This window comes from Corapipo altera, unplaced genomic scaffold (assembly GCF_003945725.1).
Source record: "Corapipo altera isolate COAL_440 unplaced genomic scaffold, ASM394572v1 267, whole genome shotgun sequence".
In the NCBI taxonomy this organism is placed as follows: domain Eukaryota; kingdom Metazoa; phylum Chordata; class Aves; order Passeriformes; family Pipridae; genus Corapipo; species Corapipo altera.
In genome coordinates, this window is record NW_020884970.1 from 257,207 (window position 1) to 273,038 (window position 15,832).

At 47.2% G+C, this 15,832-nt stretch overlaps 1 protein-coding gene across 11 annotated transcripts in view; it reads right to left on the reverse strand.

Annotated features, from left to right (window-relative positions):
* Nucleotides 1-7,022: 7,022 nt before the first annotated feature.
* ADGRB1 (adhesion G protein-coupled receptor B1) overlaps nt 7,023-15,832 on the reverse strand; it is a 293,421-nt gene continuing 284,611 nt past the window's right edge. For 6 of the 11 annotated variants that reach the window (XM_027665116.1, XM_027665120.1, XM_027665119.1 and 3 more), the window contains one exon: nt 7,023-8,446. In XM_027665116.1, the coding sequence (XP_027520917.1) occupies nt 8,249-8,446 (198 nt within the window). In that variant the 3' untranslated portion in view covers nt 7,023-8,248. The remainder of the gene's footprint in view (nt 8,447-15,832) is intronic. The other 5 variants (XM_027665125.1, XM_027665122.1, XM_027665117.1 and 2 more) reach the window with 1 other exon arrangement.

A 15,832-nucleotide genomic window follows, 5' to 3' on the forward strand; every position in this document is an offset into this window, starting at 1 on the left:
CATGAGGTAACAGAAAGAAGCTGCCAATTATTTCAGACAATTGATCAAAGCCAAGAAACTCCTGGTATATATTAAGCTACTCTTTGATTGTCCATTCCCTGAAAACCCTCAGCCCACACAGACCAGGAGAGGACAATTTGCCTTTTCATTTAATTATTTCTTCTGAACAGAACCCTCCTCTGGACTTCTTTTCCTTCCTGCAGAATTTGCCTCCTTCCTTCTCTCCAGCTTTCAGATGGTTCCCAATGTTTGCATAATTTCCTTTGCTCGTTGCTCCATCTTTGGAGGGGTCACTTGTCAAAGTGCTGCTGCAAAGTGTTGCATTTTAATTCAGAATTTCCATGGCTTTGAAGCTCAGAGGGAAGAAAAATAGCAGCCCCCATCCTGCTGTGTGCTGCATAAATCATGTCATTGTCACAGGATGGTTTGGCTTGGAAGGGACCTTAAAGATCACCCAGTTTCACCTCCCTGCCGTGGGCAGGGACACCTCCAGCTAGATCAGGTTGCTCCAACTTGGCTTTGTATTCATCTCTGCCTCTCAAATAAATAGGAGTGGGGTTCCCCAGTATTCACCCAGTCACACAGGATTTTCTGTGTCTTCAAGTGTTTTAAAAAGAAAGGCAGCTGGGAATGATTGGGAGGTGAATCTGTGTTTAAATGTAAAGGGTTTGGGAAGAAAAAAAATAAAAAAGGATCAATTCCCAAATCTAAATGTTGTTGTTTAACAACTTGACTTTTAATCCCAGTCCCCCAGACTGGAAAGAACAAGGTGTGTATTGTTTGGTGATGCTGCTGCTTGGTGATCCAGCTTCAGCTTCAGCTTCATGAGCAGCCCCTGTGCAGGGGTTTTCAGAGGGTCCTCATCCAAAGCACTCTAAAATTCTGTGCTGGATGCAGGTGAGGAGGGATCTGGGGATGTAGGCAATGGGCATCACCAAGATGTGACACCCTGTGGCTGTACTTGGCTTCCCTCAGCTCAGAAGGAAAGCAGAGTCACCACAAGGTTTCCCTAAGTTTATTCCTGCAAAGCTCCAGAGGAAACACTGAGATGGGGAAAAGGGCTGGAGCATCTTGAGCTCCCTCCACAGCAACCTTCTGCAGTTGGAGGCCATCAGTTCCCTCAGCTACTTCATGCCTAGAGTGATAGAATGGTTTGGGTTGGAAAGGACTTTTGAGATCATCTCATTCCAACCAGGACATTTTCCACTATCCCAGGTTGCTCAGAGCTCCAGCCTGGCCTTGGACACTTCCAGGGATCCAGGGGCAGCCACAGCTTCTCTGGACAACCTGTGCCAGGGCCTCACCACTCTCAAAGGGAAGAATTTCTTCCCAATATCCCATCTAACCCTGTCTTCTGTCATTTTTCTGTCATTTCCCCTTGTCCTGTCACTCCATCCCTTATCCAAAGTCCTTCTCCAGCTCTTCTGGAGCCCCTTTAGGTAGTGGAAGTCTCCCCTTGGAGCTGATCATCAGGCTCATCTGTGTTCTCTTTCCCTGCAAAACACAACAACCGTCCTTTCTTTCCCAGTTTAGAAGTTCAAAGGGCTCTTGCAGCCTCCTCAGGAGCCAAGAAATGTTGCTTTTCAAAGGAGCAAAGAGCTGTGAAGCAGCTGGATGGGAGGGAATTTATTCAGGAAGGAGCTCTTGGGACTTCATCTGTCACTTTGCCGCAGCTCTCCCGGTTATAGTGGAGGCTGCATGTTCTCCTCAGAACCCCTGTTGCTCCTCCCTAATGTGCCAAACTACACTTTTTGGGTGTTTTCTGGGACATGGGAGATGAGCAAGGCCCACATCACATCCTAAAAGGATCCTTTTAAAGTCCAGGAAGGAATGATTTTAACAATCCAACATGAAGTCCTGCATGGCTCCAGCTCAGGACCTGTGCTTGCCTTCCACGCTGCCACCTCCAAGGCTTGGCAGGAAACTGGACCGCCCAAAGGGCCTGAGGGAGCTTCCAGCCTCAGATACATCAAAGCCTTTTTGGAAAATCATGGCTGAAAATAAGTCTGAGCAAACAAGCACCTGGAGAGGTCCCCATGGATGCCTTGAGGACTCTGACTTCTTCCTGGTAGGAGTGGCTTGAGGAAATAATGAAGAGAAAAAAAAAGAAAAGAAAAAAAATGGTCTTTCCCTTTCCTTCTCTTCCTTTTTTCCTTTTCCTTTTCCTTTTCCTTTTTCTTTTCTCTTCTTTTTTGTCCCAACAGGGAGCTCAGGGACAGATATTCCCCCCAGGCCCCACCTCATTTTGGACAGCTCAGACAGGAGTGTAGTGAGCCAAGCACCTCCTTCAGCCACAAAAGAGAGAGATTGCAGAGAGTCACCCCCTGCCCTGATCCCAAATCTTCCAGGAATGTTGTCTTGCTCCATATGGGCCTTTTCCTGTGTGGGCAGCTGCCATGAATGGATGATTTAGATCAATGAAAGAGATTTCCATTGTCAAATGTATTAACAGAAGTGGGTTTATTATGATGTTGCAAAAGCAAGACTTGAAAAGTTCAGTGTCGAGGTTTTCCATTATTTAATAAATGGGAGAGAAACCCAAAGGAAAATTGAGTTAGAATTGAGCTGGAAGGATTCACACCAAGATCTGAGACCCTCCCATTGAGTCATGAGGTTCAGAATGTACCCCCTTGCTTCCTGGACCCCTGAGGGAGCCAAGGTGCAGCTAAAATCCAGTCTTAGTCTCAGATTTGGAGAAGGGTTTATGTCTAATGGGATTATCTCCACCAAAAAGTTAATAATAATTAGCAGTGAGTATCTACATGGGTTGGTAATTTTACATTACTGTTAAATCAGCCTGTTATCAGCAACTTAATGAGGATTTGTCACCAGTAAGGGATTCCTCCACCTTGGGCAAAGAGGAATCTCAGTCTCAGGTGAAGAATCTCAGTGTCAGGTAAAGAATCTCAAATCTGAGAGATGTCCCTGCTCAAGAAGAGACTCACCTGGCACACAGTCCAGTTGCAATGCAGGGACAACTCCAATTGGACCCATCCAAAGATCCAATGTTGATGAAAGGTCTCTTTGCCTCGAGGAGCAACACTGAGAGGTGTCCCAGCTTGAGGGGAGGTCACCATCACACCAGGTAAGAGCTCACAGAAGGCTCACTCAGGCTCTCAGTTGTGGAGTAAAGTGGTTGGCTGAGAGTCAAATTGCAGAAAAGGTGTGAATGAAACTCCTTGTGGACACAACTTGCTTCATTCCTTGATAAATAAGTCCTGGAAAAGCCTCCTCCATTCATGTGTTGGCCACATAATCAGTGTTCCAACCCCCTGTGCATCGATGCTCGCTGTGTCACTGCTCCTTTGTGGGTTTTCTGGAGGAGTTCTTGGCCTGGATATAGCTCAGGCCTTCAATTCCTTTGGATCCTGTACCAAACTCCTGCTGGTTTGGTTACAGGGTGAAGCACATCTGTCACAGCAGACCAGGTAAAATACTTTGCATCATCTTCAGTTTTCAGATTCTTCCCAATTTTCCAGCACAGCCACATTTTCCCCAGTGTAGCAACCAAGACATAAGATTTTTTTACATGTGCAACATATTTATCCACCTCCACAGCATTGCTGGGCTTGTGAGATCACGGGGTATGAAGAGTCATGGAATGGTTTGGGTTGGAAGGGACTTTAAAGATCATCTCATTCCAAACACTGCCATGGGCAGGGACACCTTCCACTAGCCCAGGTTGCTCCAAGCCCCGTCCAGCCTGGCCTTGGACACTTCCAGGGATGGGGCAGCCACAGCTTCTCTGGGCAACCTGTGCCAGGGCCTCCCCACCCGCTGAGTAAAGAATTGCTTCCCAATATTTGATTTAAATCTCTCTTCTTTCAGTTTAAAGCCGTTTCCCTTTGTCCTATCACTATCTCTCCACGGAAAACTCACTCTCCCTGTTTTTATAAGCCCCCCTTAAGTACCGGAGGGCTGCAAGGAGGCCTCCCCAGATGTTCTCTCTTTGTCTCATGGCTGTAGCCCGAGTGACTGCAAGGTAGGATCACAGGGACATGGGACAGTTCAGAGGGACTTCAGGAGGACTCTTCCAAGCTGAAGTATCCCGTGACCCTCCCTTGCAGCCCCACCACAATTATAACCACAGTGCACACTGATATCCCCACACTGACCTCCTGCATCCCAAGGCTGTTACTGACAGTCCCATGAAAACAGCAGGGAGAAGTCCTCCCTTCTCTAGCTCCCCCTGGTGAGAAGCAGCTGGACCTCCTGATCCATCTCTCGGGCTGTGATCCAGGATTTGGGGTCTCCTGCCCTCCCAGCCCATCACCTCCTGTGGTGCCTGCTTGTATTTCCCTTCTGCCTGTTGACGCTACAAAATCATCAAATCATTCATGTTGGAAAAGACCTCAGGATCGAGTCCAACCATTAACCCAGCACTGTGAAGTCCACCAAGGATCGTGGTATAGGAGATGTAGGGTGAGAAATACCTCCAGAGGAAGGATGGAGAAGCCCTGAGATTCACCATCAGGCACTGCTGATTGAAAGAGTGTTGGATCACAGCTCAGGGAAGAGCCTCCAGGCAGCCCCACACCTCTGCAGTCATTCCAGATATTTCAGGACATCCAAATTATTCCAGGCAGTGCAAGGTAAGTCATGACATCTGGGGGACCTACTGGGTCGTGATGACTTTGGATGAAGGCTCCAGAAAGCATCAGTCCTGAATTCCACTTGACAAACCCTGAGCCTCCTGCAGTCCTGCCTACAAACCTAAAATCTGGCAAAGAGCCCATGGAGCAGAATCAAGGAGACAAAGGACACATTTTCTTCCTGGAAGATTTCAGGCCTTCAAGGGTGAGCACCAAGGAAGTGAATAATTTGTCACTCAATTAATGTCTTGTCCCCTTTTATGAGTGAAATCCTCACCCCCCTTGCTCGCTGAGCTGGGGTTCAGGGCCTGCCTGGCCATGCAGGAGTTGGCAGGGAAATCAAGGTGAGGTTGAGTCTTCCAGAACCTGAAGGGGGCCAACAGAAAGGTTGGAGAGGGACTTTGTACAGGGACATTTAGTGGTAGGACAACAGGGAATGGTTTCAAGCTGGAAGAGGGAAAGTTTAGGTTGGATATTGGGAAGGAATTCTTCCCTGGGAGGGTGGGGAGGCCCTGGCACAGGTTGCCCAGAGAAGCTGTGGCTGCCCCATCCCTGGAAGTGCTGAAGGCCAGGCTGGAGCAACCTGGGCTAGTGGAAGGTGGCCCTGCCCATGGCAGGGGGTTGGAACTGGACGATCTTTGAGATCCTTTCCTATCTAAATCGTTTTATAAATCTATGATTGGCTTTGCAGGGCAGCATCAGCATTACCCTGGCCCTGCTGGAAACCATAACCCAACATCCCTGAGCCAGAAATGCTGTGGGACCTCTGTAAAATCATCACATGATATTGGGAAGGAGGCATCCTTGTGGGTTTGAGAAACTTGCAGAAAACCAGCCTGTGCTGCACAGAAAAGGGAATTCCTCATGTCCTGGAAATATTCATCCTAGGGGGATGTAGTTTTAGGGGTGTCCAGAAGATTGGGTAACTTCAGCCCCAGGCCAGGACTCTCCCACAGTAGGTGCAGCTTGTGGGGTCAGGAGAGGTGTTTCCCAGCACCCAGGAGCAATGAAACCACACATGGGGCGCTTTTTAAAAAGCAGACAGGGCTGGAGTTTCCACCTCTTTTATTAGAAATAAGACACATTCATTTTGTGCTCTGAAAACTGTACAGAAAAAAAAAAATAAAAATTTGACCAACATGGAGAGGAAGGACAGGAAGGAATGGCAGGGGGGACAGGGCACGGGAAAACAGAATTAACCAGAGGAGCTGAGCAGAGAAAGTCGAATATCAACAGTTTTAAAACAAACATTTATCTCTGTAGTTACATCACATCCTTAATGTCCTGCAAAGGAGTGAATGGGCGGATGAGGAAGGCTGGAGTGAAGAGGGAAGGGTAGGTTGGGCAGAGGAAAGGGGGGGGAAAAAAGAGAGAAAATAATTAAAACACAGTAGAAAGATATCTGTATGCTAAAATTCAGTGTGTAATTAGAATAATTACAATATCATACAACCCGGCATCTGAGGGAGGCCTTTGTGCTTTCCTGTTGCAGAGAATAATCTAAAATTGAACAATAATATCACAGTTTTATAAGTAACCACTTTCCCTCTTTTTGAACTATTTGGATTTATTTTAAGTTTTCCTTTCCATCCTTCACATTCTACAGTTGATGGCACAGGAAATGCCACTGTCCTTAGAGAACACCCAGGTGGCCCAAAGGAAAGTCAAAGCAGATGTTGGCACTCAAAGCAACATCTGCCTGTGGGGGAAGCACAACTGGGGGCAGTGACTGGTTTGCATCTTGTATCCAGTGGTAGTTTTTCCCTAAAAATGTTTGTTCTTTTTTTAATTAAAAAGATACCCAAGCACAGAGTAATAACTCAGAACCCTGTTCAAGTTTTACTGTTTTCTGGCACATTCTGGCCACTCGCAACCAGAGGTTTGTCACCACCCACCTCCAAAATTGAGAGAGTTGTTCCAAAAATCAGACAGACAAGTGCTGGGAATGATAAAAATAATTTAAAAACTGAAATCTGCGTGTAATGTCAGGGGGGTATTTTTTAACGATAAAAATGCTGCACAACACTTTTTGGGGTGAAATGTAGGTATCTTATTTTTTTGTAAACAGCCTCGAGAAATGTTTAAGGAAAGAAAAAAAATTTAAATTGTTGCTTTGTTTTCATGGTGGAATGAAAAGATAGGATTTTATGGTGAGGGGTGTCCTGCTCTCCTGATCAGCTGCACCTCTTCCTTCGTGTAGGACCACAAACCTGCTGGCTCTGGGCAGTGGGGAGGGAGGAGAAGAGGCAGCCAGGGGAAAAATAACCACAGCCCAAACTGAATGAAACAAAGCAAAACACTGTGTGTGTTCCCACCATCCCAAACTTTCCATGGAGCAACTTGCCTTCCACCTTCAGCAGGTGGCATCCTCACCCCATGCCTGGCACAGAAAGGCATTTGAAATGACAAGAGCCAAAGAAAAGAAAGGTCTCGGGTTTCAAGTTCTCTTTTTATTGAAGAAAAGAAAAGAAGAAGGAAAAAAATAGATTATTTTGTTTGTTTTTTTTTGTTTCCAAGTGGACGTTATTCGTGTTGTCAGTTTGTCTCAATGTCCTAAGGCAACGTCTCTGTATTCCAATATCTCCAGGTACACTGGCAGGTCTGTCTTTCCCTCATTCTCTCTCTGCCTTCCAGGGAGGGAGGGGCAGCTTGGAATAAATCTGAAGTCCCAAAGCAAGGAAAAATAACAGAAAAGCAAACAAAAAAAAAAAAAAAAAAAAAAAGGATGAGGCCAAAGGACCTTTGCAAGGCCCCGGTGCTGAGTTTATCTATTTAACAGTCAATGAAACGACCTACATTCCTCTGGTTGGTCTGTTTTCCAACACCTTCCACCCTCTCCCTGGAGGTGGGGCGAGGATTTGGAACTGGTCCTGTGCTCCTGTGCCTGTCCCATTCCTGAGGGACACAACTCCAAGGAGCTCCGCTGTGGAGGGATGAGAGGAGGAAGCCCCACCTCACCTCACCTCTTGATGCCACCAATTCCCCCTCCAGGCTCCATGAGGACTCGCCGTGGACGTGCCACAATTCCAGGTCATGGCGTGGCACACGAGTGGGAACATCTTCTTGGAGCATCCCATCTCCTTCCTTCTCTGATGAGCTGCTGAGGGAGAGGTGGGGGACGAGGATGGACCCCTCAGGGCCGGGTCTTCCCCGGCCAGGCCACGTCCCCGCGAGGCTCCCGCTCTCGTGGTCCCCAAACAACCCCGACCTTCTTGGCCCTCCGTGGTGGCTGCTGGGCCGCTGGTCCTTCCACACCTCCCCGTGGCAGAGCAGGAAGGCTCCTGGTGTGCAGAACCCGCGAGCATCTCAGCAGGGTTCATCCCCTGCAGCCCCTCCCCACCCTCTTCCTCCTCCTCGCTCTCCTCCAGGCTCTTCTTCTCCAGTCCTACCTGGGAAAGCTCGTGTTGTCCTGAACCTACAGCTACTATACTCTATAAAGTAATATTTCCCCCTCTCTGCTGAGAAACAATACAAAAGTTACTCCATCTTACCAAAGGTTTCAAAAGAAACCAAACACTTCTCTTGCTCGGTTCCGATTTAATTTAATCATTTCTTTAAAACGTGGTTTGTTTGTTTGTTTGTTTGTTTTTTCTTTTTTTTTGTTTGTTTCGTTTGTTTTCCGGAAAAAAAAAAAGTCCTTTTTCTTCCCTTTCTGCTCAGACCTCTGTCTGAAGGTCAATAATGTCTTGTCCCACCAAGGGGATGGTGGCCCCTGTTTTCTCCCACTCTACAGTTTTTAGTTCTAGGGGAGACTGTGCCACGGGTTCCATGTCCTTTTTAACCCATGATGGTGGGGACTGGACTTTCCTGATGCCTTCCCAGGGTCTCTTGTTTGGTGTCTGCTGTTTTTCTTGCTGCAAGAGGAGGGAAGTGTAAGAAAGGAGAGAGAGAAAGAAAGAAAGGTTAGTACCCACGCAACAAATACCGTGCTTTTACCTCCTCTTGCATCAAAGACAGTTTTTTTCTCTGTAGCTCTTGATCCAAAATAAAGTGGAGTTTCAATAAAACTGATACTGGGCGTGCAAATTGGCCGTTTTCAGGAAGAAAATGTTGCTTTCTGTCCACTGCTATCTCTATCAACTAATGCCTAGATATTTTGACTTTCAGCTCAAGCTTTTGCCACCTGCAGTTCCACTGAAAAACTGAACATGGTTTTGAAAATTTAAATTGTTTTCCTGCTTCTACAAGGGCATGGAGTGACAGGACAAGGGGAAATGGCTTAAAAATGACAGAGAGCAGGTTTAGATGGGATCCTTCCCTAGGAGGGTGGGGAGGCCCTGGCAGTGGTTGCCCAGAGAAGCTGTGGCTGCCCCATCCCTGAAAGTGTTCAAGGCCAGGCTGGAGCAATCTGGGCTAGTGGAAGGTGTCCCTGCCCACAGCAGGGGGGTTGGAACTTGGTTGGCTTAATCAGGGGCCCATCCTGAACTCCTCTTCATGGCTGCCCAGAGAATCTGAGGCTGCCCCATCCTTGGAAATGTCCCAGCCAGGTTGGATGGGGTTTGGAGCAACCTGGACTAGTGGAAGGTGCTCCTGCCCATGGCAGGGAACACGATGAGCTTTAAGGTCCCTTCCAAGCCTAACCATCCTATGAGATCCAGGTTGCAATGAGGTCTTTTTGTACATAACACTGCATCTGATATGGATGCACATTCCTTGTGCAGCACAGCTATTTTTAGGCTATTTAATTGCAGCAGAACCTGCTCAGTGTTTCACCAGCGAGGCCCTGCTGTTTGACGAGCTCTGGAACCGAAAACACTTCCATCAACTGCACCCCAAGCCTCCCAGGCTTTATTGACTTCTGTCTGCCAAGTCTCCCATGGCATCCCACCATGGATATCGATCTAGGGAATATATTCCAGTGTTTCTGCTGATCTCCACCAGGATTCAGGCTCTGGGGAGGTTCTGTAAGATGTGTGTATATGAAGGGGTAACCATGGAAAGACTTTAAATGAGTTGTTCCACAAAGTTTCCACCCCTCTGACCACGAGTGATGCTTTTCACAGCTGATCATCCCCACAAAACACTCCAGCACTGGGCAAGGAAAGGCTCCCCTGCCTCTGACAGGGGCACAGAGCCCTTTTCCTGACAGAGGGAAAGTGCCAGCAAGCGGGAATGGCGGGAGAAAAGCAGCTGCAGGGAGGACTCAATAAGGAGAGGAGAAGCGTGGGGAGAAGGTGAGGACACAGACACGATGATGTGCAGCCCAGGACATGTCACAGCTCGATGCTGCCACCAAAATGGATTGATTGAGGGGAGATGAAGCCACACAGGGGCTGTGGGGTCCTGACTGTGCTCCAGGAGGCTGCAGGAAACCTGTTGGAGCCCTGTAGGAAACCTGAAAGCCCATCTGCCACACGCTAATCCAGCTGCCTCATTTCGTCCTTTCCTAAGACATTTTTGGAAGCCTGGTGTTTTTCCCACCTCCAAACTGCAGTGCTGACAGGAAAGGTGCTGTAGAATTATCCCTATAGGGGCAGCTTTTGCTGCACCACCCAAGCCACAGATTTCTGCTTTTCCAAACTTTAGCTTTTAATATAAAAATACAATGTGCTTGGTCCTGCCTCCTCCCCACTCCCAGGGAGAAGGCTCTGGGTGAGAGCATCTGGTGGTTAGAGGGTGGTTAATGTACAAACCATCTCAATGGGAAGTGAAAACTGAAATTATGTTTATTTTAATTCATAATAAACAATTATTTATTAAATAAATAAATAACATCTTAATAAATATGATTTTATCTTTAATTCAAAGAGAGAAAACCAACATTTTTTAAGTCCTTTGAGAGTCGCTGGTTTGTTTTTGTTGGTTTTTCTTTTTTTCTTACTAAAGTTTTGTACAAGTATTGCTCAGAAGAATGTAAAACACTCCAGTTCTTGAAATCCTCATCTGAGGTTTTCATTAAACTCTCCAATACAGAATTTGTTAATGCTGCTGGTGTTATTCTTATTTTATTCCATTATTTAATACAATGGTGATTAACACTAATAGGATGGAAAAGGTGATAAAATTCTTGACTTATTCCATTCTCTTTTTTTTTTTTTTGAACTTATTTTAGAACCACTCCTACTAAAAGCTGAACCTATTTATCTCTGTGTGTGTCTTAATGAGACAAGTTTGAGGCTTCCTGAAGGGAAATTTCTACCTACAGTGTTTTTTGCAGACCACTGAATGCCTGAAAAGATGCAGAGAGAAGGGACACAAAGAGACAAAAGCACATATAGAACAAAAAATGGAATGAAATTAAAGTTTCCCAAAAGGTGAAGAAAAAGAACCTTGCTCAGGACAGAGTTTTCAATGAAAAACATTTGGTTTTCTCCCACCATGTGGAAATGCCACAAGTTTTTAAAGTTCCCACTGTCCACAGCTGTATTTAACAGAGCAGTACAAGGGATCTTAGGCATGAAGTTCATAAATAATTCCATTTTTTTCCCCCTCAAATGAAAGCTCTTCTTTGCTGGCATTATTTACAGCCACCTTCAGCAGCAGGTTCTTCTATTCCCATCCAATCCCTGTTTTCACAGTCTCTCCATCTGCCACATTCCCGACCTTCAGCCTCTCCTTCACGCTGGGAGGGTGCAGCCAGCTCTGATCATGCACTGGACGTGATCAGCAAACCTCAGAGCCCTCCTTGTCACGGATTAGAGAGCCAGAGCAGCTGCAAGTCCATGCAGGGAACAGAAATTGTGGGAATAAAAACTCCAATAAAACCAATTATAAGTTCACATCTCCACCAGTGGCCTCTGATCAGACCCAGCACCGGGGAACAACACCCAAGGGCTACAATAATTATTCACTGGTGATAAAAGCCAGACATTAAATGTTGGGAGTTATTAAGAGGAGAAAAATTAAGAAAGGAAGAGAGAATGAAACAGCAAATATTTTATTGGCAGTGCACCTGCATCCTGAATTTTATGTGCACTCCATGGGATTCCTGGGAGAAGGATACAGGGGAAGTGATAAAGGTGGCAAGTTTCCAGTCAGGAACAAAGGTATGGAGGAGGAAAATCCCCCAGACTATGATCTTCCATCCTTAAAAGGGATTGTGGATGGATATCAAAGAGGACTTTTGGATGGTAGGAAGGGATCACTGATGGGAGGGATCATCTCTTCCAACATGAGAACTACAGAGCAGGACAGGACAGCAAGGAGTGAATCCCAGGAGCTGGGCCTGCACATGGGGCCCAGCCATACTCCAGACCACCTTTCCACAGCTCTCTGTTCAAGCTGAAAGCTTCCAAACTTACAAAAAACAGGTGGAAACATTCAAAGAAGCAAAATCCACTTGAGTACTACGAAGTGAAGTGACACCGTTCTGCAGCAGGGGGTCTCTGAGCACGAACTACTGGAGTCTTGGGGATCACTTGAAGATGCACCACCATGTGCTTGCCCAGTTTTTGTATTTTTCCAAGCTTCTCTTTACTCTGCCATGGAAAGGAGGCAGAGACTGGTCATGGGTCCAACCCCATGTGGTGGTTTCCACCCACCTCATCAGTGTGATGTGTTACCTGGCTGTGACTGCAGCAGGCTGAGTGACCTCAAAGATGTCTATTTACAGCTAAAAGATGAAGAAGAGCTCTAGGAAATGAGGAAATGGAGAAAGGAGCCTTGCTTTTACCTTCTCACTTCTCAGAGAAGAATTAGACTTCTCTAATGATGTGAGCGGAGGTGCCATCTCAGGGATGGGTGCAGAAGGACTCGGTGCCCACTCAGGATAATCAGCCTGGCTAAGCTCTGCCAAGGATGTTGGGAAACAAAGGAAAATCTCCTCTTGGCACCAGGCACCCTGGGAATTGGTAGCAGGTTCCTGGGAACAGCTCCCCTTTTCTTTCCCTCCATATGGAAAAGGTTTTTATGGGGCCTCGGCCACTCGAACAGCACAGAGAAACAGCCTCTGGGCTCACGCCTCAGCTCTGGCATTTTCCTCCAGCTCCACTGTGGGGTCTTAGCAATCCTTGCAGACAGGAGGGAAAACTTAACTATGCCCAGAAAAGAAGAAAAAACCTGGAGAGAGAGGGTTGTGTAATCCGGCTGGAAAAGGCGCCGGAGCTGGCGCAGGGCCTGGCGCCTCGGAGCCAGCCAGGAATGGCTCCAGCCAGGGGCTGAAAGCAGCAGGGGCTGCTCTGCCAGGAACTCACGGGGACAGAGACAGAGCCATCACTCTGCCCTGACACAGCCCAGGAGCCCCTGGACACTGGGAAGGGGGGAATGTTTATCAGTTCCTGCCTGGTGCCAGGATGGCGGAGCAGAAGGCTTTGTTGGAGGGGTGGGAAAGGAGGGAGCACCCAGACTCCAAGGTGGGGTAAAACCTGCTGCACAGGGCAGACTGGAGGTCTTCAGCCCCTTGAGGGCACTCAGAGCCTCCTTCATTGAGCTGTGATTTAATTTTGGCTGCAAATCTTTAAGATGGAGGGAGAGGATTCAGGTCAAAGGCATTTAAGATGCAGGGCCAACGAAAATCCCCAAATCCCTAAGAAAGACAGAGGCAAAGTGCACTGGGATAATCCACACAGGCCTCTCCTTCTAAAGCTGGTCCTGGCAGACTCTCCAACAAGTCACCTGGTGGTTACGGAAAGGTCTCGGTGGTGGAGCAGGTACTTCCCTACCCTGGAGTCTTCAGAGAATCATCCCAGAATCACAGAATGGTTTGGGTGGGAAGGGAGCTTAAAGACCATCTAATTCCACCCCTCTGCCATGGGTAGGGATGGCACACACTACACAGTTTGCTCCAAGCCCAGCCCAATCTGGCCTGGGACACTTCCAGGGATGGGGCAGCCACAGCTTCTCTGAGCAACCTGTGCCAGGGCCTCCCCACCCTCCCAGGGAAGAATTCCTTCCCAACATCCAATCTAATCCTGTTCTCTGTCAGTTTGAAGCCATTCCCCCTTGTCCTGTCACTCCAGGCACTTGTAGAAATTCCCTCTCCATTTCTTTTGGAGCCCCTTCATGCACTGGAAGGGGCTCTAAGGTCTCCCTGAAGCCACCTCTTCAGGGAGGTGCCTGAACAATCCAAATTCTCCCAGCATTTCGTCACAGGAAATGTGCTCCATCCCTCTAATCATGTTGGTGCCTCCTCTGGACTTGCTCCAACAGCTCCACGTCCTTCCTGTGCTGGGGACCCCAGAGTGGGGTCTCACCAGAGTGGAGCAGAGGGGCAGAATCACCTCCCTTGACCTCCACACTTTTCTGCCCATTATTGTGCCTTCAGGGATCCAGCCTGGCTTCATCCAGAGCACTTGTATCCCTGTGCAATTCCCTTCCTTGGGAGCAGCATCCATGTATTGTAGAAACAGAGTCCAGGAGCCCGACTGGCTGCTCTGAGGCACAGCTTTGATTTCACCCGTCAGCCAAAAACATTGAAATGTGTGACCTGCTCAGCTGGATCTCCCTGGGCTTGTTTGGTGGGGTTTAGGGTTTTATTTGGGTTTGTTTGTTTCCATTTTTAACACCTGATTTTTGTATTTACCCTGAATAACCTGCAGAGCAACTCAGTGCTTTCCACAGTGATAACTCCCCTGGAACCAGCTCCTCCCACGCTGCTTTCCTCGCCCCTGGTGTCAACTTGAAGGATATTTCATGACCCAAATGGTCCCTCCCCATGACACTGATGACTTTAGGACCAGAATGAAGTTATTCAGAGCCCAAAGCAGGGGATTTGGAAGATAAATGTGGCCCACACTGTCTAATCCATCTTTGGATCAATGTCGATGAAAAGTGATTAGAAAATGGGAAAGCTGCCTTGTTTCTTTGGAGAATGATAAATTTTCCTTTCCTTCTAGGAAACAAGTAGCTGCAGCTCTTTCATTCTGTGCTGTTGAACTACAAAGATTATGCTTTCTCTTTTATTTTTCATTTAGGAAAAAAGCAAAATAAAAAGAAGGGGCTGACTTTGGTCAGAATTTCATTACATTAAAAAAAGAAAAAAAGAAAGAAAAAGAGGAGAAATAATGTGTGGTTTTGACTTGGAAATCAGTCAGGTAACTTGAAATACTCAGCATGTGCAGGGGTATAAAAATATGTGTTCTGCTTCTGTGTTCTCAGAAGCTCATCCAACCTGAAGGGGCTTCTGTGAGCCAAAATCTAGTGAAGGTGAACAGGCACTGGATCAAGGAGGTCTTCAGACCCTCAGGGGCTCTTTGCATTGACTCCTAAACATCCTGAGAGTTGCAGAGAAAGCCCATGGTCCCACCAGCACCAGGAACAGGCTGTTTTCCAGACTGTTCTTGCTGTTAATCCTTCTGGTTTACATCCCATCCCTTTCTGGGACAATGCTTCTGGTCTGCTGAAGAGCCCACTGGGAAGATATGGAGGAATAAATTCCCCAAAATGCTGAAAACACTCAAGGCTGCCTGATGGGGGCACCCAGGGACTCAGAAAGGGACCAGGAGCACCCAAAGCATGTTTTTTTTTTTTTTTTTAATATAGTCTTTTATTTAGACTCTATAAAGAATTATTTAGATTTTAGAGTTTAAACAACCAAGAGTTCAATCTGCTGGTGGCCCCTTCCTGGTGCTGGAGCAGGGGATACAGGGAATAAGATGTTTCTTTGAACAATACAGAGGAACCGATGCCTAATTCTTGGGACAGGAGGTGTCAGGTGATGTACAGAAGGAGGTGAACTTCTGACTGATGGTATATTTGGCTACCCAGGAGCTGACAGATGGTTTATGGCTGAAGGAATTAAGGTTTGACGTCATTTTCATAACAGAATTTATTGCAGTAATTACTGGACTTTATGCAGAGCTCCTCCCTATAAAAACTGCCCTAATTGGCTTTAAAATTTGCCAGCTACTAAAGCCTTTAAGAAGTGCAAAGAGGATTAAAGATGTGGCACAGAGACACTGTGCACAGAAGTGGAGCTTCCCTTGCAGAGGGACACCCAGGCAGTAGCAAGAGGAGCAAAGCTTCCCAATTTTCTGATTCCTCAGTGAGGAATGACCCTGAGTGACACAACCACCACCACCTGAGCTCCTCTACCCCCAGCCTCAGCCCAGGCAAAGAGGTTCCCATGGATAGGAGCCAAGTTTTCCCACCTGGAAGCAGGGCTTCTCAGTCAGCCAGAGAAAGGACAGGTCAGAAAGCAAAGGATTAATCCTGTCATGGAGCAGAGAACACCAGGGAGACACAGAGCCCTGAGTGGGGACGAGCTGCAATAGTGATCAATATTCACAGAATCACAGAATGGTTTGGGTTGGAAGGGACCTTAAAGACCTCATTCCCACCCCTTGCCATGGGCAGGGACACCT